The 23,196-nt window shown below is 42.0% G+C and overlaps 1 protein-coding gene across 1 annotated transcript in view; it reads right to left on the bottom strand.

Moving 5' to 3' along the window:
- KCP (kielin cysteine rich BMP regulator) overlaps positions 1 to 23,196 on the bottom strand; it is a 140,146-nt gene that overhangs the window by 50,032 nt on the left and 66,918 nt on the right. Inside the window, exons 23-36 of the mRNA XM_066592182.1 lie at positions 22,792 to 22,885; positions 22,555 to 22,707; positions 21,519 to 21,625; positions 21,306 to 21,399; positions 21,013 to 21,186; positions 19,243 to 19,325; positions 18,193 to 18,286; positions 14,917 to 15,099; positions 12,615 to 12,785; positions 9,557 to 9,733; positions 8,245 to 8,330; positions 3,256 to 3,346; positions 1,101 to 1,183; positions 817 to 990 (exon numbers count right to left, since the gene is read on the bottom strand). Coding sequence (XP_066448279.1) covers positions 817 to 990; positions 1,101 to 1,183; positions 3,256 to 3,346; positions 8,245 to 8,330; positions 9,557 to 9,733; positions 12,615 to 12,785; positions 14,917 to 15,099; positions 18,193 to 18,286; positions 19,243 to 19,325; positions 21,013 to 21,186; positions 21,306 to 21,399; positions 21,519 to 21,625; positions 22,555 to 22,707; positions 22,792 to 22,885 — 1,764 coding nt within the window. The remainder of the gene's footprint in view (positions 1 to 816; positions 991 to 1,100; positions 1,184 to 3,255; positions 3,347 to 8,244; positions 8,331 to 9,556; positions 9,734 to 12,614; positions 12,786 to 14,916; positions 15,100 to 18,192; positions 18,287 to 19,242; positions 19,326 to 21,012; positions 21,187 to 21,305; positions 21,400 to 21,518; positions 21,626 to 22,554; positions 22,708 to 22,791; positions 22,886 to 23,196) is intronic.

Genomic DNA, 23,196 nt, shown 5'->3' on the forward strand with positions numbered 1-23,196 from the left:
TGTTCTTGTCCGTTATGTTTCCAATTTCTATTCACCGAGGATTACTTTAGACAGGTTTTTTTTCTGACATTTTTTGGGTCAAAAAAAAAAAAAGAGAAGTTACAAGTATTTTTGGATAGTTCCTATTTTTTTTCTGTCATTGTGTGATGGTGTTTTTTAATTGCACTTCCATTTTTTCTTGTTTTTTTTGCTATACATATGTCTATTAAAAAATGCCAGAAAAAATGTCAGATCCAGAATATACTACAATTTGTAAAAAAAAATCAACAAAAAAAATACAGCAAAAGTGGGGGGAAAAAGCCACTTGAAAAAACAGAATGCTTATAGGGTGTAGTATATTTTACTACTGACCTACCACAAGTATATGGATGCATTTTTTTACCAGAAAAAAATGCCACTGCCTTAAAATGCCAAGAAACTTGCTGTTTTTGCAAAAACGTTTGTGTGAAACCAGACAAAAAATGTAAAGGAGTTGTCTGAGATTTTTTTCGTTAAAACGCCATTTCTCATCGATCGCGGTGACAACCCGTAAACATGGTGCAGCAGCCTGTAAACGCAACTTCACGTAGAGCAGCAGTGCCGGACACAGCAGAGAAGTGAGTATATGCCGGTTAGTTATTTTACTGCGTGGGGAACAGGATTTTGCCAAAAAAACGGCTTGGAAATCCCCTTTAAGTCAAATGGTGACAAGCCATTTTTAATTTAGAAGCAAAAGGAAAATGAAAAAATAAAAATACTAACATATTTGATTACATTGTGACTAATTTCTGGAAGTCTTGGTCTAGGTGTTTACAATTCAGAAGGGGAGCGTCTAACCTTGCATTTACAATGGCTGCATTCATCATCAGGGTCAGGAAAGCTCTCTCCATTGATGCAGTCCCGACCATTATAATTGCACCCATCACACACAGGGCACATGCAGGAATCTTCACCTGGATGAGGGCAGTTCGCTGTGTCACATGGTCGAGGGCCACAAGTGACGCGGCCTCTCTGGGAAGTAAAGCCAAAACATTAAAAAAAGAAAACACTGGAAACATTCAAAAGTTATTGTTTTTCTGTCCATTTATTAGGAACTTTGATGACTGCGCTCATTTACTTACCATACAGCGGCATTGCTCACATTCATTTTGTTGAGAAGTGAAGGAGTCACCATCAATGTAATTATGACCTTGGAAATGGCATCCTAATAAAAGGAAAAACACAAATAACTACTATGGGCAACATAATAACTGACAGTAACAAATGTAAGCGTAGCCTTTCAATAAGGGGTCTTACAAACCACAGAAAGAAGGACGTGTCCATTTAAAAAAAATCACAGAGAGCGGCCATACGTACTGATATAGTGATATAATGTATAAGGGCAGGTACAGGCACCACATGACAAAGCATGCAGATGGGCTGGTTGCTATATTGAGGAGCATTACACTGGGGTAAAATATTAATAAGGCCTCGCTCAAACGAGTGACACGGCATCGCAGCGATATCGCATCGCTAGTCTGTGCGATATTGCTGTGGTTTCTCGCAATGATACCACGATTTTGTAGCACTACAACTTTTAAAGTATACATCACCTTAGAAGCGCTTTCCGGGGCTCCGATGCATCTTCTCCCCAGTCCATGGCACTGTTTTTTATCTCTTCTGGCCAGGGATTGAAAAATCCCCGGCTCCTGGAAACGTTGGCTGTGATAGGCTGACACTTAGCCAACCAAAACCAGCGCTTGATAAATGGCTGTGATTGGTTCATTGAGCTCTGGCTGTGATTGGCTAAGCATCAGCCAATCAGAAGCAGCACTTCCAGAAGGCGGGGATTTTCAATCCCTGACCAGAAGATATGATATGATAAAGACCCGAGTGCAGGGTCGATACGTGGCTGCTTGCTTCCTCATGTCTCAATAAAGAAGAGGATTTTAATGAATGCTGCCTGGTTCTTCCTTTCTATATTGATGACCAACGGTGGACCCAGGGAGTCGGGACCCTAACTAGGCTATTGCATAGTGCCTTGCACCAGCGGTGTGGCTGAATCCTTGGAGTGCTGCTGTGATTCTTTTTTCTTCTTGTGAAGGAGAATAGTGTCGGGGACCTGGGGAGAAGATGTGGCCGAGCTGACAGCACTTTTTATTTTTCCCTGCAGCTAGGGCTATGACAGTAGGATTTCCTACAGTCAAAGTTGTATTGCACCGCATGAATATCGTGTTTTCGTGCGATGCAACAGAGAGGAAGGCTCCATAGGGAAACATGGGCTACAAAACCTCACAAGTCGCGTGCATATCGCTGAACCCGGAAGGTTTTTGTGTTGGGATGTCGCATGCTACAAAACATCACACATGTTAATTAACCCATAGGAAAGCATGGGCTTCACATACAAGCGATTTGTAGCATTGTAGCAACGCATCAAAATCACCTGACTTTGTTGCCTGTGTGAACAAGGCCTAAACAACCACTGACACATTTACAACACATTATGTGGTGTGTGAGTGCTTGTTCATCAGTATATTGCCCCTGTATAATGCTTCTCCATATAGCAAGCCGCCCATCTGCATGCTTTGGGATGTGGTATTAATACAAGCCCTTATATTTCCTATTACTATATCCGTAAATATAATCTGTCTTAAACCGATTGTCAATGAACAACATTCATTACCTATCCACAGGTTGGGTGATAAATGTATGATTTTTGGAAATCTGACTGCTGGGGCCTCTACTAATCCTAAGGCGGTTCTGAGCCCCCTATTTGAATGGAGTGGTGGTCTATGGGTGATGTACATGGCTATGTAAGTCTATCCCATGGACAGTAAATGGAGTAGCACCATACATATGTTTACTGCTTCATTCAAATTGGGGACTCAATATCCCCAGTGGTTGGATCCTCAAAGATCATACAAGTGTATCATTTATAAATGTTTTTCATGGTCAACGCCATTCTAGATATAAAACTGGTGTTTGTAAATGTACATTTTCTCTTTGACTGTACTATGTGTGTAGGCTCTTCTTGAGGTGATGTTATAGCTGTAAAGAGTCGTCTAGTGGCCCCCACCTCCATGTTTCTTACCTTTCCTTCTTACAGCATGAGTCTCAAACAATATATATGAATATGCATGATAAATTATATTAACAATTTTAAATCAATATTCCAAATCTAAAATATATATTTCCTAAAGTATCTCTTTTTCATTTTAGTATCTATATTATATTATATTTAAATTTACAACACAGTTCTCATAAAGGTTAATGAGGCCCATATGTTCAGGAACTCACCCTGGCACATAGGGCAGTCACAAGGTCCAGTCACTGGATGGGGGCAGGTAGCTGGGGCACATAGCTTGCGTGCACACTGTACAGATCCTGCCTGAATGAATCAGAAAACATTGCATGTCAATGTTACTTCATACATGAAGGGAATACTTCATTCAGCCATTTCAGAACATGTTTTACAGATTTTTAGCAACTTAATGTAGTTAAAACTAGGCTCAAAACTATAAAGCATGGTTTTGTAAAATTTTGAGAAACCATATAAAAGTATTTTACTCTTCTTTAATCTTCATTCCTCACACAAGGGTATTTTTTATACTATGCCATCAATTGATGTATATAACAGGGTGGGCCACAGAAAACTAGCCCACCTCCAACAATACTGCAACAGGAAGTACAAGCAAACAGATTGTTTTTCCAAAGCCTTATTGATTTAACCACATGTTACGACAGATACTGGAACTAGCCCCTGTTCACAATAATGGGCAAGCCGCAACATGTTGGCTGATACTGCCTGCAGCTCTTGAATGGTGATGCTGCAGATAAGGTTTGCAATATTTTCCTTCAGTTCACCCAGGGTATGCAAATTGTTGGTATATACCTTCTGCTTTAAATTTCCCTACAGAGAAATATTGCATGTGGTGAAGTCTGGAGAACATGATGGCCATAACCAGTGTTGCTCATCTTGATTGGCCAGGCAATAAAAACGTCCAGATTTTCACCACATCAGATTGGGTGAGTCCGAACCAATTTTTGGTGAAAATCACAGGAAAATCGAACTTCCCATAATGCCTCCTGCAGAGTTCAGCGTACAACCAATCAACAGCCAGTATGCCATGAACATGTCACCAAATATATCCTCCATCTTGGATATGGCCAGCAACTTCACTGGATGCCTGCATCACATGAACTAGCTATATATAACATTAGCACAGTGTAACCAGTGGTCATTTTATAATTGAGTACAGGACAGAGAAGCTGCATCATGTTTATATGCCTATATAAAATATAGTCTCCTGTTAGGGCCAGATATTCCACAAAACGTGGTCTGTACATTGGGAGATGGTATATTTCTGCAGCTGTCAACCTATGTATCAGCAAAGTAGATAGACAAAACATGCTTTGGTGTGGGGAATATTGCAGTTCTCTGTTGGTGGTCTCAAACGTCGTCACCAGTTTGGCCACTATGAGTTATTTGCAGGCTTTACAGAAGGAGTAGTGGGGTTTGGGAAATTTAATTACGCTGCGCCAAATAGGGACAGTTCACAAAGATACAAGTTGTTCTATGTGTCCTTCTGTTCTCACATATCATACCTGTATTTATTTGGAAATGGTAAAACAAAAATAAACCCAAACAGGGAAACATGAAATACACACAGTGTGTGTCAGCAGCCGCAGAAGTTGTTCAAAGTTCTTTGGTGACTACGAATTATTTGCAGGCATTACACAGCTAGCAGTTGTTTTCTGCAAACTACAAATTTACATAAAACTACACAAAAATGTAAACAAAAAAAAAACAGACTTGGGCCAAATGCAGACACACCTGCCCACTGCGTTCCTCATCTGTAATGCGGATGTGGCAGCCGGCTACATGCGCAGTACAGATGACGTCGCGCTGTGGCTAGGTGATTACACGGATCAGACGGCTTCCATTGATTTCAATGAATGCCGTCTGCGCAGAATTGCGCAGAAATAGAACATGCTGCGATTTTCCCTCGGCAAGTGAAAAATCGCAATTGATTTCCGCTCGTGGATATGGAAAAGCAATTTTCCATAGCATGTTATGGGCAGTATTTGCTGTGGAATTTGGAGGCAAACGCCTGCTCCAGATTCCACAATGTAAATACACCTGTGTGCATTGGGCCTAAATTAAAGAAGGAAAAAATAAAAAGTAAACATGAAGAAACCAAGAGGTAGAGGATGTGTCGGTGGTGGTGCTCCTGCTCCCATTCTCATGCTTCTGCCATGTCTACTCCTCCTACTTTCCCCTAAATGAAAACTATATTAATATGAAAATACAGAGCTACAGCTCTCAAATTTCCATGAGGAGCACACACTGCCCTCAAGGTGCTGCTGGTGGCGGTGAAACCGCTGCCTTCCTTCTCCTGCTTCTGCCAAGTTTCTTTCTCCTTCTCCCAAAACAAAAATTTTCTAAGGCACAAGAAACAGTTGTAGCTCTACAGCTTTTCCTTGAAGAAGGCCCGTGCTTGGCTGCTCTGTTCCCCTGGTAGAATCTGTGCTTTGCAAGCTTTATGACATTGATTTTAAAATAAGCAGCACATCTGCTGTCTGCCTTGGTGTAATTTTTGGTAACTCTACTGCTTTTCCTTGGAGTACGACATGTTTGGGCCAGTGATATAAGATGATACACCTGACAGTGTGACACGATGTGTGGTCACGTGATCAGAGGAATCCTGACTTGTGGACATGTGATGTAAGGGCCGCATATTTCCGGTTCACGTCAGTCATGTGTTCCCGTGACACATGCAAACCATGTGACCAGACAGCCTATGCCGACCACGTGATTCTGCAATACCTAGTAGAGGCGGTCACGACCACATATTAGATGTGCGGCAGCAATGCACATGATGCAAGGTACCTGCGTGAATTGCAATTACTTCACTCTAGCGAGATGACATCCTATTCATAGCGGAGTGTCTCACTGGTTATTCCACCTCTAGGGGTGTGTCTTGTGAGGTAGGGGACATTCCCAAAATTCCCATTTCACTTTTAAAATCTGCTATCAAAGAACCTACTCTGTATATACTCCATAAAGCTTGATAAAGGAGGCATTCTAGAGGACTTCCGAAACCTGTTGCTTACACCACTTACTGTGACTGTTCCCAATTCAGTTTGATTTCCTATTTAATTTGTTGTTTTGCTTCTGTCTGACTTGGAATAATAAAGAAAAAAACTGGGTTTCTGCCCCATTTATTAGACTATTCTGGATTTCAGAGGAGTCCCATTCCACAGTGGATTCCTCTATGACTCCTTTCTGAAGTCAGTTAACTTCATTTTTTCATTGATTAACCGTTTGCCTAGAGTGCAGGGATTTTATTTCCTTCTGTTCTGTCTTCTAAAACATATGACATTTTAAAACAAGCCCCACACCTGCTGTCATCCTTGGCACAATTTGTGATCTAGAGACCCTATGAGGGCCTTCTTTTGTTTACAGTGACACCCTGTGCTACAATTGACCCCTACACCACTGTACTGTATTTTGACCAATTTTTGGGAGGGGTACAGTGCTTCCCAGATGTGTGGCTCTATTCACATGAAATTTGGCTGCAGTGAAGATCTTCTGGAGGGCAAATTAGTGAATCCGTTTTTTTTACTCCGATTGACTTTATTGGAAGTCAGAATCAGCCATCCCAATTCACAATGATTTTAGTGAAACTGGCCAATACTGGCACGAACTGATTACTACACTTATTGCTCATCACTAATCATAACCCCTTGTTCACAGTTCGCTCTTCCATAAACAGTTCGTGAACCTGTGCCAGTGGATCATGGGGGAGCGTGGCATGTTGACCCATCCTGTTAGAAAGAAACAGTACATTCCTCTTGTGTTAGTTGGTGGTAAAACAGTTCAAACATGTCCAGGTAAACCACAATATTCACAGTTGATTTGAAGAAAATTGGGCCCACTAGTCATGTTCCTGACTGCTGCAACAGTCTGTGTGTTGATTTTCAAGGGCTATGTGCAATATGCTGCTGAATGTCACGGACAACTTCTAACATCGGGACTGACAGAGGCCTCAGTTCCTTCTTTTTTGCGACAGACCCAGCTTGGTGCCATTTCTGAACCAGGCTCCGATTACATCGTTTAGTTGGTTAGTTTATACCTGGCTACTTGTCAGCGAAAGACTCTTTCATTTCCATAATGGAACCGTTTTGCACAAAACCTACCAAAATAACCATTTGTTGTTGCAGGAAGAAAATCATGGAGCAGGTTTAAAAGCAGCAAGTGCCCCCGGGACCTAGTTAGTCTCCACCACTTACCCTGCCTGCACATGTCAGTTCTATCATTTTATAGTGTGCCCCTTGCAGTAACGGCTCAACTTTAAGAACCCCTATTCTAGGAAAACAGACATTCCCAATGCGAGAGGAGGTTGAGGCTCATGCACATGGCTCTTTTCTTGCATTTCTAAGAGAGTCACTATTTCTGTTTTTTCTATAACTCCCACAGACTTTAGTGGAGAGAGCCATGCATACTGGCAACCACCTAACTCATATTGGATTTGGGTTCCATTATGTATTCACTTAACGACATCACCCCAGTATCAGGGCAAAACTTGGTTCCAGGACAGGATAGGCAGGGGGAATATTAGCTGCAGTTCTTGTTCTCTGCTGCCTTCCAATCTGCCCAAGATGGCTGCATCAATTTTCTAACTAATACACACTGTGCACTACAGTCTGATTGGCTGATGCTGATCACATGAGCAGCTCTAGCTAATCAGAGAACAAGTGTAGTGGTAGGCTAACACTACCAGTGCATCTAAATAAGGTAGTCTGAACATTGTTTCGGCCATCTTGAACCCCCAAAACAGGATCTAGTATTGTGATTGGAGGGCTGGCAGAGAAGAACAACCGCAGGTCAATATATACTCAACTATTATGAACTGGAAAAGCTTCTCAGCAGTGTAGGGTGCAGATAAAGGACGGCTTTCTTTTAGAACATAATTAAGATTTCTTTCTTCTATACACCACACAAGCACGTTTTTTGCCCATGCTCCCAAGACCCTTATCTTTGCTTTTAACTCTTGCTTTGTCATTTCAGACCTTCGGTTGAGGTCCATACCTTTTTAACAGCAGCTACATTTCCACTTTCCATTGGCTTGAAACTTATTACAAACTAAAAACAAAGTTCTATCGCTGTAAAGCAAAAATAGAGTCAGGGAAGAAGATGTCAAACCAGAGTAGGCTTGCATCTGCTTTATATGCTGCGATGAGGCAATACACATTCCTTATGCGGTGCCTGACTTATAAACTCACCCTGCAACTACATTCTGCACACGCTGGGCTGGAAGGATCAGGGATAGTTTGACCGTTAATCAGTTCCACTGCGTTATATAAACATCCTGTTATGGAGAACAAGATATTAAGTATCAGGCAGAGACAAAAGATATTACAAAGACACAGATATGCTGGATAGTGAGGAAATAAAATAGCGGTAAAGTAAGCATTGTTCTCTGTTAACTGATCTTTGTGTATGTTCTCCTGCAGAACTACGGTGCTTTCAGGATTTAGTGGAGCAGACAAAAATAGTTTATTGAAGTTTGACAAAGAAGCGGTATAATTGCAGGCAATGTTGCAAAGCAAAGTGACAGGTCCCTATTTTGGGTAGTCCCGGATGTTAGTAATAAGTTGATCTGACAATTGAGGTTCTATTCTGATCATGTCATACCGGTACTAGATGTGATGTGAACAGAGAATATCCGCTTTTCTGTCGGTTAGGTACACAGAATACAACAGTGGTGGTCAACCTACCACTTTATAGGGCCTTAGATGTGGGCCTTGTCCCTATCTGAGAGCAGCATGTTACAGGTCACCCATTTGAGGCATTATAGTTCATGGGGAATACGGGAGAAAGTGCGTGTTCTGTATTTCTGGAGGGTGAATATATATGTGTGGCTACCACTCTGCTTATTGATGTGGGTCCCAGTAGATATAATGTACATTCCCACAGATCAATTCACTGTCTGACGTCTGAAGACATTCTGATTGAAGGCTGTACAGCTCCGATGTTGGAAGACGTCTGGCAGGGCATTCTTGCTGTATATTACTGGCCGCTCTGTTGTCGGGGGCCTCTCCAGCATGTCCCATACTACAGTAATGGCTCTAGCCAGCAGATGGCGCCATTGTGTAATGGCAGAAAGAGAAAGCCCCCTGGGAAACCCTGAATCCAAAATTGGATTGCAAAAGGGTTAATATTGATGATAATACTCACACAACACAGTCTGAGCATTACAAAACGTTACCTTTTGGATCTGGAATTATGGGGTCCAAAGATGATATAGTTTACTACCTGTACAGTACACATCCATGATGCAAGCTCTGCTGGCCTATATACATACACTACTCTGTGCAGAGGAGAGTGCAGCATAGAGATACCTACTGTACCAGTTGCCCATCACTGCAATACATTATACGGTCTTGTGATCATAACATGATATAAAACAGGCTTCACTGTGTTTATCGTGACATAACATGTACACAAACATAAAACAAAAATATTGTCAGAGTCATATGAATACAAGCAAAAGATGCAAAAATGTGGTACAAAGAACCCAGATGTATTACCAACCATCACAGACAGGACAGCATTTTCCTGGAGGGGTGCTAGGGTGAGTGCAACCAGCTTTATAGCAGGGCTTTTTACTACATGTGACAAATCCATCAGCGCAGACACACCGACTACAAGAATCTTGTGGTGATGAAAACTCCTGGCCATTCAGATACACCAGCCCCAGATATTGGCAATCTGTGAAATATATAACATGTGATTACTACCAATAACCATGTTAACATGAAGTTATATACACATCATACACTGAACAGCCACTTTATTCGAGACATCGGTCTGATAGAGCGCTGGACCTCCTTTGGCCTTCAGCACTTCATTGTGGTGCCCATCCACAATTATCAGACGACCTGGAATATGCCAAGAGAACATTCCCTACAGCATTACTCAATCTCCACCAGCCTGAACTCTTGTCAGCTGACAGGAAGGGCTCATCAATTCATGCTGCTTACGCCAAATTCTGATCCTCCCATCAGCATGATGCAACAGAAATCGTAATTCATCTGATCAGGTGATTGTTTTACACTGATTTTACAGTGATCCAATTTCTTCCCTTTATGCTTCTCTTAGACAGCAATAGTACTCGAATGGGTTATCTGAAGTTATAGTCCATCCATGTTAAGGAATAATGAGTTGTGCAGATGGACACAGCTGTAGAACCAGAGTTATATTCAACTACAATTTGCTTGACTGTGTAGAACTTGTTCATCAGAATTATTCTAGACGTCCTCCTCTGACCCCTTTTTTGTCAACAAGTTCTTTACATCCACAGGATCTCCATTCACTGGATGTTTTTCCTCGATCACACCATTCGTGTTATACTCTCAACACTGTTGCATGAGAAAATCCCACAAAGTTGGCAGTCTTTGAATCACTGGCCCTGACTAGTCTAGCATCAGTGACCAAGCCTTGTTTGCATTAGCTTAGATCTTCCCGTTCTAATGTGGATTCACAGTGAAACTAAACCATGGAAAACTTGCTGACTTTATTTTAAGCTGAACTTTAGAGTCACGTGTCTAAATTCCAAACCAGAGATTCAATTGTAAGAGGACAGGTATCTAATAAAATGGTCATTAAATGTATGTTACAATTAAATAGTGCACTCATGGAAGAAAAAACAGAGGACCAACAAAATCTGTGAAAATCAGAGAGTTACTGACATGTGACACCAGGAAATCAGACAAAGTAAACAGAGGGTTCAGAAAATCGACAAAGGGCCACTCTGGTGATTTTTTTAAATTCACTAATTGTGTAGCTATCCCCCCAGTGTACAGAAGCAGCTATATCATTTTTAATGCGATGCAAGTACAAAACCCATTCAATAACATAAATTGGAAATGATATATTCAGAAATATCATGTAATGTTGGCTTTCGACATAATGATCAAGCATTGCACCCTCATGATTGATGCAAGGTTGGAGTCGATAAGCCACATGTTCGCATGCATCCCTACACATTTGAACTGGAATGTTATTGGATTCCTTAATGATAAGCTTCAATTCATCAACTGTTGAAATGAGTTGTGCGTACACTTTATCCTTAACATACACCCAAAGGAGAAAGTTAGGTGGGGTAAGATTTGGGATGTGAGCCGACCAGTCCGCTGGCCTACATCTGCCTATCAACAGTTGATGAATTGAAGCTCGCTATCACTGAGGAATTCAATAACATTCCAGTTCTGTAGGGATGCATGTGAACATGTGGCTTATCCTCTCCAAGCATAAATCTTGAGGGTGCAATGGTTGATCATTATGTTGAAAACAGACATTAGATGTACTTTCTGAATGTTTAGTTTTCATTGCCATATGTTACAATGTGGGTCATTGAATGGGTTTTGTACTTGCATTACATTAAAAATGATATAACGACTTTTGAACCACCCTGTATATAAGTGGGACAGTGTTACTTGTTTAATTAGTTCTGTTTTGAAGCTCCCAGCCTCTCTTTTTCCCCAGATAGTCATGTGATTTCAATTCTGACCAGCTCAGATCTACTTGGGGTTATGGGTGCATTTTTTAGTCAAAGTCTCAGTTTCCTGATGTTGTTCTATGGATCTACCACTGTGTTGAGGGGGACACAGACACTCCTGTCACAGTTACTGATGATGATCACACAGGTATAGTAGAGGAGATCACAGCTCATCTTTCTGACTGTGAACTTATGGTCTGTAGCATATTTAGATGAATATAGAAGATAATAATAATTAAACTGTCCCCCAAGTGGGTAAAATAGTATAGCCTTACAGTCCATTTAGACAGGCAGATTTCTCATTTGAATGAATGATGTCAGAGTTCGCTCACGCAGCCTGTTTTTACAGGCAAATACATAATTGGCTCATTCAAACGCGAAATCATTCAGTCGTTCTCATTCACAGTATATTGAATGTAATGACAGAACAATTGCTATTTGACTCAACGATAAGCAAAAATGTGTTTTCGCCAGAGTAGCCCTTTAAAGGGGTTATCCCTCAAAGAATATAGGGTACATTTATTATAATCTTTACCCAAGATTTCTGGTGTATTTCAGTTGCACACTTTGACTCATGCCATCCTGTACGCCAAAATGTGCGACATTTTGCTATTTTACACTGGCTCATACCACTTTTTTAAAAAGTGGGTCATCTGAGAGCATGAGTGCTAGCGGCCTGTCAGATTTACTATAATGTATGCCAAAAGAGTGTTTTCCTGCTAGAATCACTGAAAATTACTTACAAAAAACCTAACATTTTAGGTCTTTTGGTATGTAAAGACTCATGGAATTATCTTGTTAACTAGTCACAAGTAAAGTAAGGCAAGGGGTTGGAGGCTGGGACTTAAACCAAAAGATGAATGGGGAATAATGCATACTAGGGACAAATATTAAACATCAGCACTATCAAAGAACCAACTTAAGGTGAAGAAGCTCATTTATGTTTAATGTACAGATTGAAAAGTTACACTTTGTCATTAGATACCATAACTTAGACCTAGGAAGCAGATCCATGTGTTTATGATCTGTGTTCATGAGCCATGTCTGTAGATTACAATTTCATAGACTTTATGGACTATTTGAAGTATTCACCTTGGCACTCCTTGCAGCACTGACCAGGAGCGGGATAAGGACAGTTCAGTACAGGGCAGGATTTAGGTTGGCAATTCACACTACCTTCCCAGCAAACACAAACCGAGCATGGATCTGATGGCTGTGCGAACTGTTCCCCGTTAGCAAGCTCTTTTCCAGACAGGAGGCATCCTGCAAATAAAAATAGAAAATGGATTTATAAAAAGGTTTATAGTGATAATCTGTACATACACTTTCAATCGCAAAATAAAACAATTTAGAATAAGGGTCATGCTGTCTAAAACGATTAGGCTGATTAGAATGTTCAAATTCTGACTATATTGAATACTTCAATTACTATAAATTACTTGTGTATTCCACAATCCCACACTGAATTTCCTTATGTTGCCTTCCCATCTATCAGATACCGACTTGCGGCCGGGACTCCACTCAGCCGCTGCTGCCAATGGAAACGCAATTTTGCCACAGCTGCAAGCGAGTACCTGGTATGTGGGAAACACTCTTAGGGCTTAAACAGACAAGCGTGCTATGCAATGCTTGCTCCTGCGCAATGCTCATGCCAATGCAAATATTGAGCGTATTTGTGCAGGCACGGCTCATTCACACGGGCAAGGGAATCACCCTGTCCTAATTTAAATAGATAATTAGCCTAATGCAGTGCCAGTGATCATGGGTATGTGCAGTATTTAGCGCATACCCCCACGGGCAGATGTGAGTGTTTGCGCCCCTCCCATAGACCTCTATTGGGCCCTGTGGTGTGCAAAGACAGAGCAGGTCCTATTTTTTCTGCGCCCACGAATACAGCAGGCGCCAAAAATAAGAAAAAGAAGCGAGAATGAACACATTGAAGTCAATGGGTTTTATTCTCCGTGTTTTGCGGGAGGGATTTTCCTGTACACAAAAGCATGCTCATCTGTTTAAACCCTTAGAGCTATGACACTGCTAGACATTAGACAGTCAAAAGCAAACCCATGACCAATCACCACTGGACTGCTTGGTATTTAGTTGGGAGCTTTGTAACCTCTGCTCTTGTTCTTTAGGTTCCCAATTACTTCTCTTTTATACTTTTGTACTGAACAGATGAATTTCTTTTCTTGTAGTTGTAATATATTTACATATTAGGGATGGCAGCATGGGGATCCCAATCTCAATTTCAGAGATGTTGATTAGTTGTATGTACTATTCAAGAAGAATCTATTCAGATATGAAAGTCTGACACCAAAGGAGCTATTAATGACCAATATTCCGGATCCTGGATGCCCATGGACAGAACCGCACTACAATCATGTGATGTATGTTTGTTTAATCTATTGCATGTTGGTCTCACCTGTTGGGGTAGGTACCTAAATGGGTGGAACTATATTGTGATAAGGTTTACTAATGTTGTGACATGATACGTTCGGATTTCATCGTGTTAATAGTTGTGAATAGCAAATGTTTATTTTAAGTGAAAATTACAAATAAAGAATTTATTTTAAAAAATGTGGCTTACTATTTAAGGGTGCATTCAGACGACCGTATATCGGCTGGGTTTTCACGCCCAGCCGATATACGGCATCTCTCTGTGCAGGGGGAGGAGGCTCTGAGCTCCTGCCCCCTCTCTGCCTCCTCTCCACCCCCTCTCCGCCCATTTGCACTATTTGCAATGAGAGGAGCCAGAACAGGGGCGGGGTTACGTTCTGGGAATTAGCTCCACCCCCACCTCTCCTCATCGAAAATAGTGCAGGGGGGTGGAGAGGAGGCGGAAGCTCAGAGCACTGCTCTCGGCTCTTCCAGCCTCCTCTCTCTCCAGAGAGAGACGCCGTATATCGCCTGGGCGTGAAAACCCAGCCAATATACGGTCGTCTGCATGCATCCTCATAATGCTATATTGCTTGCATTAGGAAGCCTGAAAAAGACCTGGATAGGGTTGAAGCATTGCTGTTATTTATTGTCATAGAAAAATAAAGGAATTCAGATTTTATTGCACCATTTATGTTGCCGCACTTATTTTGATATTCAGGATAGGTCATCAATAGCAGATCGACAGGGATTCACTGCCCTCAGCTATTCCACTGGGATGGAGTCTCTGTGTAGAAAGTGGTATTTCTACCAGAAGCAGACAGCGCCATACATTGTGCGCTGGTACCAGATAGTATTACAGGCTGCATCCCATTGAAGTGAATGCTACCTATCCTGAGAATAGGTCATCAAGAGCTGGAAGTGGAACAACCCGTTTAACTAAGCTTTTCTGTGTACAGGAGATACATAGATCGCACAGATGTTTAAAACTCTGCATATGATTGTTGGAATGCGAAGTTACCATCACAGGAGCGGCAGCAGTCTCCTATAAGAGGGTGGGTGCAAGCTATAGGAGCACAGGGCTTTCGTTGACAGGTGATGGTGCCATTGTTACATATACAATCACGACATTTGTCTGATGGATCATAAAAGCGCTGCATGTGTCTGTACGTGACTCCAGAGTACGGGCAGTCAGCCGGTGGCACTGTGAAAACAGAAGAGTTTACCAGTCAGATTGAAAAATGTGCAAAATAAAACAATTACTCATTGTAAATCATTTCTGAAGCTGAAGGAATGCTTCAGACGAGCTTTAGCGCAAATACGCTTGCCGTAACGCAGCGTATTTGTGCAGGAAAGATGTTTGAAGAGCAATGTAATCAGCTTCTTGCATGCATGTCGGTGCATATTACCATACTTTTTGCACGTGCAGGGACAGTTCACACGCATGCGTGACATTACTTTTCCATGGAGTTGATTGGCTATTAAAGCCTAATGAGGTCTTGCTGTGTTTTTTTCCTGCGCTTTGTGCAGTGTTTCCCACATTCCCTGCGTATTTTCGTACCTGCCATAGACTTGTATGGCTGTTTTGCTGCACAAAATGCAGGAAAGTAGAGCAGGTCCTATTTTTTGCGCACACAAAACACGCGGATTAGAACGAACCCACTGAAATCATGATTTCTGTTCTCTGTGTTTTGTGTGCGCAGATTTTGCATGCACAAACACGGTCATCTGAAGGAGCCCTACCTCTCAGAACAGCAACAAAGCACACATTCCCAAAGTCTGGACAACACATTAACTAATTGTGGATCCGCAGGCAATAAGCTGCATACCAAGTGGGAAAGCTGCAGGACGGCCCTTTATGATGTCTACAAACCCGAATGTGGTAATAATTATTATTTATGAATTGTAATATTTTTTTCACACATAAGGATTGTTTATACACCAAAAACAATGCAATTATTAGCATGTAGATTACTTGGAGGAAACTCACTCACACACAGAGAGAACACGCAAATACTGTGTACACCGATCAGTCATATTAAAACCACTGGCAGTTCACGTGAATAACATTGATTAGTACAATTGTACCTGTCGTGGGTGTGATATATTAGACAGCAAGTGAACAGCCAGTTCTTAAAGGAAATCTGTCAGCTCCTACAAGCCCCTCGTGAGTTCTTATATAATGAAAGAGCTAGTCTTATTATTATGAGTGCATGCATATATAGTCTATTGGATGCATGCAGCCGCGACTTTGCATGTGGACAGCAGGGAAATGTTGAGGAAGGTAATATATGATAGTCACACTCCCAAATTCACTGCATTAGCTCCTATGAGCCCATAACTTTAGTTTATGATTCTTGTAGGAACTGATAGATTCCTTTTAAAGGTGATATGTTGGAAGCAAGAAAATGGGCAAGCATAAAGATCTGAGTGACTCTAACAAGAGCCACATTGTTTTGGGTAGAAGACTGGGACTGAATCTCCAAAATGACAAATCTTGTAAGCTTCTCCTGGTATGTAGGGATTAACTAAATGGTGTTCAAGGATGGACAATTGGGGAAGTAGTGAAGGGTTCATGGGTAGAGATGAGCGAGCGTACTCGGAAAAGCACTACTCGCTCGAGTAATGTGCTTTATCCGAGTATCGCTGTGCTCGGGTCTGAAGATTCGGGTGCTGCTGCGGCTGACAGGTGAGTCGCAGCGGAGAGCAGGGGAGAGCGGGCGGGAGAGAGGGAGAGAGAGATCTCCCCTCCGTTCCTCCCCGCTCTCCCCTGCAGCTCCCCGCTCCGTGCCGACACCCGAATCTTCAGGGACGAGCACAGCGATACTCGGATAAAGCAAATTACTCGAGCGAGTAGTGCTTTTCCGAGTACGCTCGCTCATCTCTATTCATGGGTAGTCTTTCTGGTCTGATACCACTGCTGGCTATGATAAAAAAGTGTCAGAACACATGGTGCATCACACCTTGATGAGTATGGGGCTGTGTACATGCAGAACGGTCAAAGCCCGATGGCGATTTCTGTCCACCACCAAAAGTGTCTACAATGAGCATATAAGCATCAAGAACTGACCACTGCATAGTGGAAGAATGTAGTCTGGTCTGATGAATCCCATTTTCTTTAAGATCGTGTTGAAAGCAGGTTGTATGTGCATTGCTTACCTGGGGATGCATCATGGGAAGGAGGCATTCATATGGTTGTTACTTTGTCATGTATTACCTACTTAAACATTGTTGCAGATCAAGTATACTTGTCATAGCAATGCATAATACACCCTGTCACATTGTAAAAAATATTCAACAATGGCTTGAAGAGCAAGACAAAGTTCAAGGTGTTGACTTGGCCTCCAAATTCCTCAGATCTCAGTTAATCAAGCATCTTCGGGATGTGCTGGAAAGACACATCCCACCTCACAACCTATGGGACTTAAAGGATCTGCTAAATTTTGGTATCATATACCACAGGACACCTTCAGAGGTGCAGTCCATGCCCAAACAGGTCAGAACCTTTTTAGTAACATTAGAGGGACCTGCACAAAATTTGTCAGGTGGTTTAATGTTATGGCTAATTGGTGTAAATGCTTCACTTTTAGAGACATTCATGGAAAATTATAAAATCACCTTGGTTTAACCCTTAGATTTTGTAAATGAAACAATTTCAGACAAACTGTTGCACTGTTACATTGTAGCAAATGAATCAGACCTACATATTTACCTATTTCCCAAGACCCTGTCCTACCTTGTCAGGTGGCCGCTGTCAAAAACTCCAGGCAACAACTGAACGGAGAGGTCGCCAGGGATTATGGAAGCAACTGAGGTCAGCTGTGTTATGATGTTAAGATTATGCTGTTATGTTCCCATAACTCCAACAGAATTGACCAGGAGTTATGGGAAGAAGAGAGCTCGTTATTTTCTGCTGTTTCTGTAATTCTCATTTACTGGTATGGGTGTTGCAGAACACAGCGAGCTCAGCTGTTTCTGTAATCTTGGCAACCACGTCATTCATTTGCTGTCTGGATACAGAGGATAGCGGATGTCTCCCTAGTCAGGATGGGGTTTGGGAACTCCTGTTCTGGATGTAGGTGTGGGTCCTAGAAGTATGACTTGCATCTGTCAGCCATTCATGCATATTTTGTGGATATGACAGAATTCTCTAATATGGGAATAACCGTTTAATGCGCATTATTTATTTTTAAAAAAGGCGTTATCCTTTCCCCATTGCATATATGACAATATGTTTGGGGAAATCTACATAAATATTGCTTTTTCTGCTTTAATTTAACGCCATATCCTATCTTACCTGGGCACTGCGGACAGCACTCTCCTGGAACTGGGAATGGTTCGGCACAGAGGACAGCTGGGCAGCGTTTTGTGAGGCATTGTACATTACCATTCTGTAGAAATATATACAAAGGAGAAAGCATTTAGTTCACACATAATGGACATACAGAAGAAATGTTCAAAAAGACCTACACTCTGCTTCCAATTCATGTGTACCATAGGTTAGGTTAGTTATTCTGTAAGTGGATACAATGCCCTTTCTTAGGAATAACGATTTATTTGTGTTATTTTACTGCACTTTAATGGATCCTGAAAATAAAATATAGAAAATGAAACATAATTTTCAAAGAGGAAGGAGAGGGAGGTCAATGGCATGAAGGCACAGTGATTACTTCTGATGGCTTTGTTGCTCATATGACTTGTCCAAGCGTAAGTGAATATTTTATTGCTCTGGGGTATATAAAATAAAAAATGAAGCAACTTTGCAAATAGTCTTAATTGAAAAATTCTCCTATGGTTTAGTCTGCAGCTCCTATGCAGATCTATGTCAGTCATTTTTAACCCTTTCCAATCCACTGTCTGACTTCTGAAGACATTCTGATTAAAGCCTGTACAGCTCCAATGTGGCAAGACATCCGGCAGGGTACTCTTACTGTATATTACTGGCTGCTCTGTTGTCGGGGGCCTCTCCAGCATGTCCCATACTGCAGTACTGGCTCTAGCCAGCAGACAGCGCCATTGTATAATGACAGAAAGAGAAAGACCCCTAGGAAACCCTGAATCCAAAATTGGATTGCAAAGGGTTAACTTAGTAGAAGTACCAATGCAGGAGGGCACCATCATTACGCGATATGGTTGTTTTCTTTAAAAAAAAATTATTAGGTATATTGATTTCTTCTTTTTAATCACAATGTCTTTAAATTTAAAAGTAAACCCAATGGTGGGCAAATCCCTTTAAGCAAGTAGTAGGGCACAGGTGGAAGGAGTAGGACTGCTGGATGAGTGTACATGGCACCACTGCCAATGACCAAACAATGGTGCCAAACAGTTTTTTGATGTAAATACTTACAATGCAGTGGCACTGTCTGCACTTGTCTGTAGGGTGGGGAAAGTCTGCACCATTAGGATATTCTTTTCCAGCATAGTTACAACCTGTGAAGGATTGGTACAAGCCACATGATAAGACGCACAGAGTGTCAAATCCACTTATGCACATCTCTCTCCTCAGTTTTTTTACCATTTCATTGGACTCCCCTAGTTCTACAATGGGGCAAGGCCCCCAATGTTCTACAGGATGAGCCAGAGAAAAGTAGCCCGCCTTTGATCCCAGCAGCACACACGTAGGTCAGTGTCACATGAGTGTAAATGCATTCATGTGTGTATTTGCACAATGGGCATTTCATATTTGCGCATGCAAATGTGTGTTTTACTGTACTTTTCACATGCGCAAATGGTGTGCAAAAAAATACACAAGCATGCTCCCATTCACTAAAATGCGCTATCAAGTTAATTAGTTCAATATATGCAATTTTCGTGCACAAATCTGCAGAAAAATAGAGAATGTTATGCATTTTTTTGCATGAAAGAAATGCATGCGCAAAATATGCTTATGTGAAGAAACCCATTGAAATCAATCAATGGGTTCTATTAACTGCGCATTGCGTGCGCAAATTTTGTGCCTACAAAATGCTGCGCAAATATGCTTGTGTGACACATTGGTCTTATGAAAGCTGTCCAAAAGAGAGTCTTTCTTTATTGCCCATAGCAGCCAATCACAGCGCGGCTTTCATTTTATCTCACCTGTATAGGATATGAAAGCTGCGCTGTGATTGGTTGATATGGGCAGCAAAGGCAGATTTTGTTTTAAACAGCTTTCATAAATCTCCTGCATGGTGTTCTTCCTGCCACAGCGAATATTTACTGTGGAAGACTATGTGCAAAGAGGACCAAGTAAGGAAACGCAAGAGGCCTTACCTCATGCAAGTACCCAGGTACAAAGCCACCTGCTAAATGTTGTATTCAGAGCCCAGTTTAGAAATGGCGCCAAACAAGGTCTGTCACAAACACAAAGAAACTGAGGACTCCAGCAGTCTGGATGTCCAAAGTCATCCACAACATCTAGTGGATTGCAAATAGCCATCAAAAATCAACTCAGAGACTTTCTCAGCAAGTTAATAGAATCATAGAATGGTAGAGTTGGAAGGGACCTCCAGGGTCATCGGGTCCAACCCACTGGTCAGTGCAGGATTTACACCACACGCGACTCACTGGCATGGGTTCATGAACTGGCTACAGAAAAGCAAATTATGAGCCAGGGGTTAGGGTCACCACATTCGCCAATAATTTGCATACCCCTGATGAACTCATGGAAAACATCACGAACACTATCCACAGCATCAACGTTGAAGAACTGCAGGAAATATCATCCAATAAGTTGCGACATGGCCAGAGGTGCACATAAATGAATGGGGACCACTTCTAGCATCAATGCTAACATGCAGGTAAATCAACAAAGCTTTGGAAAAAACAATCTACTTGCTCGTTCCCTCACTGTATTATTGTCAGAGGCAGGCTACTTTTCAATGGCCCACCCTGTATAACCAGTAAGTCACCACTTATAATTGCCTCCATTTCTCAACTCCTCATAGCACTTTTAACCCCAATGCTTCAGGCCATAAATAGGAATTGATTTTTCTTCATACTTATAGTACTATTGATAACACCAATAAAATAATTATAAGATATTTCTACAGAAAAGTGGTGGCAGTTTTTTCGGTATGTACTCTTGCATATATATAGCTTTTCTGTGAAGCAGAATATGTCTATTAACCAAGCTCACCATTGCAGTTATTGTTACAGCAAGTTCCCGGCAGTGGGTATGAACAGAGAGGTCCCGGGCACCCTCGGTCTGCACAGGTCACATGTCCATTATGGCAGCCACATTCCTGGCACTGATTGTCTGGGTTGGAAAACTGTTCTCCCTCCACGAATATATTATCATGATATCTGCAATCTGAGAAACATTAGACCCCCATATAAAATGGTTAGTAAGAAAGATATGGAACCAGATACATAATAGCATGCTTTCACATGTACGCATCAACCTAGCTTCCAGGTAAAATAGACTCTCACCTGGGCATGTGGCGCAGCAGTGGCCAGGCTTTGTCTCTGGCCTGGAACATGACATAGGGGAGCAGACAACAGGAATACACTGGACAGTACCATCCTAAACACAAATCAGTGTGTTAGCTGCTGTTCTGTAATGCTCACATCCTTTCTCCCTGCAACGCCCTTCACAGAGACATATATCCCACCACAAAGGAAAACATTCACCCACTTTCTCACCTGGCAGTGGCAATTCTGGCATGGGTTGTCTGGGTCTGTGAAGTCCTGTCCATTACTGTACACTCTCTGGTTGTAAGTGCAGGTATCACACGATGGACAGCACTCACCTAGTGTTTGGGAAAGTTCATTAAGCACCCATATGCTGTATGCATGCCATCAAACTCAAGTACACCACAAGTAGTATGCAATCTTGTTCTGTTGCATGCATTACATATTTAAAATAGAAGCCATGAAAAGGTCTTGATAAACAGCTCATAATGATCACACACAACGGACAAAATATTGAGATACATGTGTAAGAGGGGTGTGCAGTGCCCTGCTCCCCCCTTACTAGTAAAGGTGCTTTTAGATGAAAGGATTATCTGCTTGTCTAAGCAGTCTATATGAGAGCGAACAAGCTAATGGTGACCTTACTCGCTCATCCAGACGGTAATCTATTGGTCTAAAAGGACCCCAACAGTGGCTTTGACAAGTCATTAAGCTCCTCCCCGCCAGGGACACTGCAGATGGGAGAGCAGACAAGGTACCCCATGTGCCAACATAGCGGACAGGCAGAAGAGAGGGGAGAGCAAGCAGTGCAAGCACCTGATGATAGGTGCACAGCAGCACCAGACTCAGAGGACCGATAGCGCAGTTATGTGGCCGGGCAGGGGAGATAAGGAGGCACTGGAAGCATCTGGTTTAGGGCTCCGTCTCACTGGCGATCGCAATATCACCGCAAGAAAATTGCAGTTTCATAGTTCTATGATTTCACTGATTCTTGCATTGCACAAAAATTGTGCAATTTTATCGCCAGTGTGTAGGCGCCCTTAGAAGGCATTTTTTGAAGAGTTGTATCGTACAACATCACTGATACAATAAATCTGTTCTGCTCTAATTCACTATGCTTGTACATTGTTTTTTTACCATCCATACGGAAAACATCCATCAACATCAGCGAATAACTGTAGTATTTGTAAACTGTGAAATGTATTTCACTATGAATGTATCTGTGTACTGCACAACATGTTATATTACTGTATAAGGAGGCATTTACCTTCATTGTGGGTTGGGTGAAGACAGGATAGCGGGGGGCACTGACTGACCCCACACACTGTGTCACCATTCAAACAAGCACAACTACTGCATGGGTCATTTTCGGGTTCCCATTCTACCCCATCTAAGAACTCCACACCGTCCTGAACACAGACTGCAGGGATACAGCATAAAAACATTAGGATGCAGGTGTAGATGTGCCAAATACATAATCCAGTGCTTCCTCCGGAGCGCTTACTTTTGCAAACTGGACAGCACTTGTCGGGCTCTCTCACAGGACTTGGACAGGATACTGGTGGACAGGTTTCCTCTAGACAACGAACATTTCCTTTCTGAGTTATGAAAGATACATCAGTCAGCCCTACTACCAGAAATATGCAAGAGTGTTCATCATGTAGACACATTCTTGGTCTGCTTTACCTCCAATGTCCCCCAGACTGCTTACAAGAGCATATTGTGGCCCACCCCATCTACTATGAATGCTGTGCAGGGGGCTACAGCATCTCTAACTAGGCAGTGCGGACATCGGCTGCATTGCTGCCACTATACAATCGCCTGAACGCAACAATATTACAGAGGTACAATTTTTATATTCAGCATGAGCTAAGCTCTGTCATATATGGAGAGAGATGATAGGCTCGTA

Source organism: Eleutherodactylus coqui, chromosome 2 (assembly GCF_035609145.1).
Source record: "Eleutherodactylus coqui strain aEleCoq1 chromosome 2, aEleCoq1.hap1, whole genome shotgun sequence".
NCBI classification, from domain to species: Eukaryota; Metazoa; Chordata; class Amphibia; order Anura; family Eleutherodactylidae; genus Eleutherodactylus; species Eleutherodactylus coqui.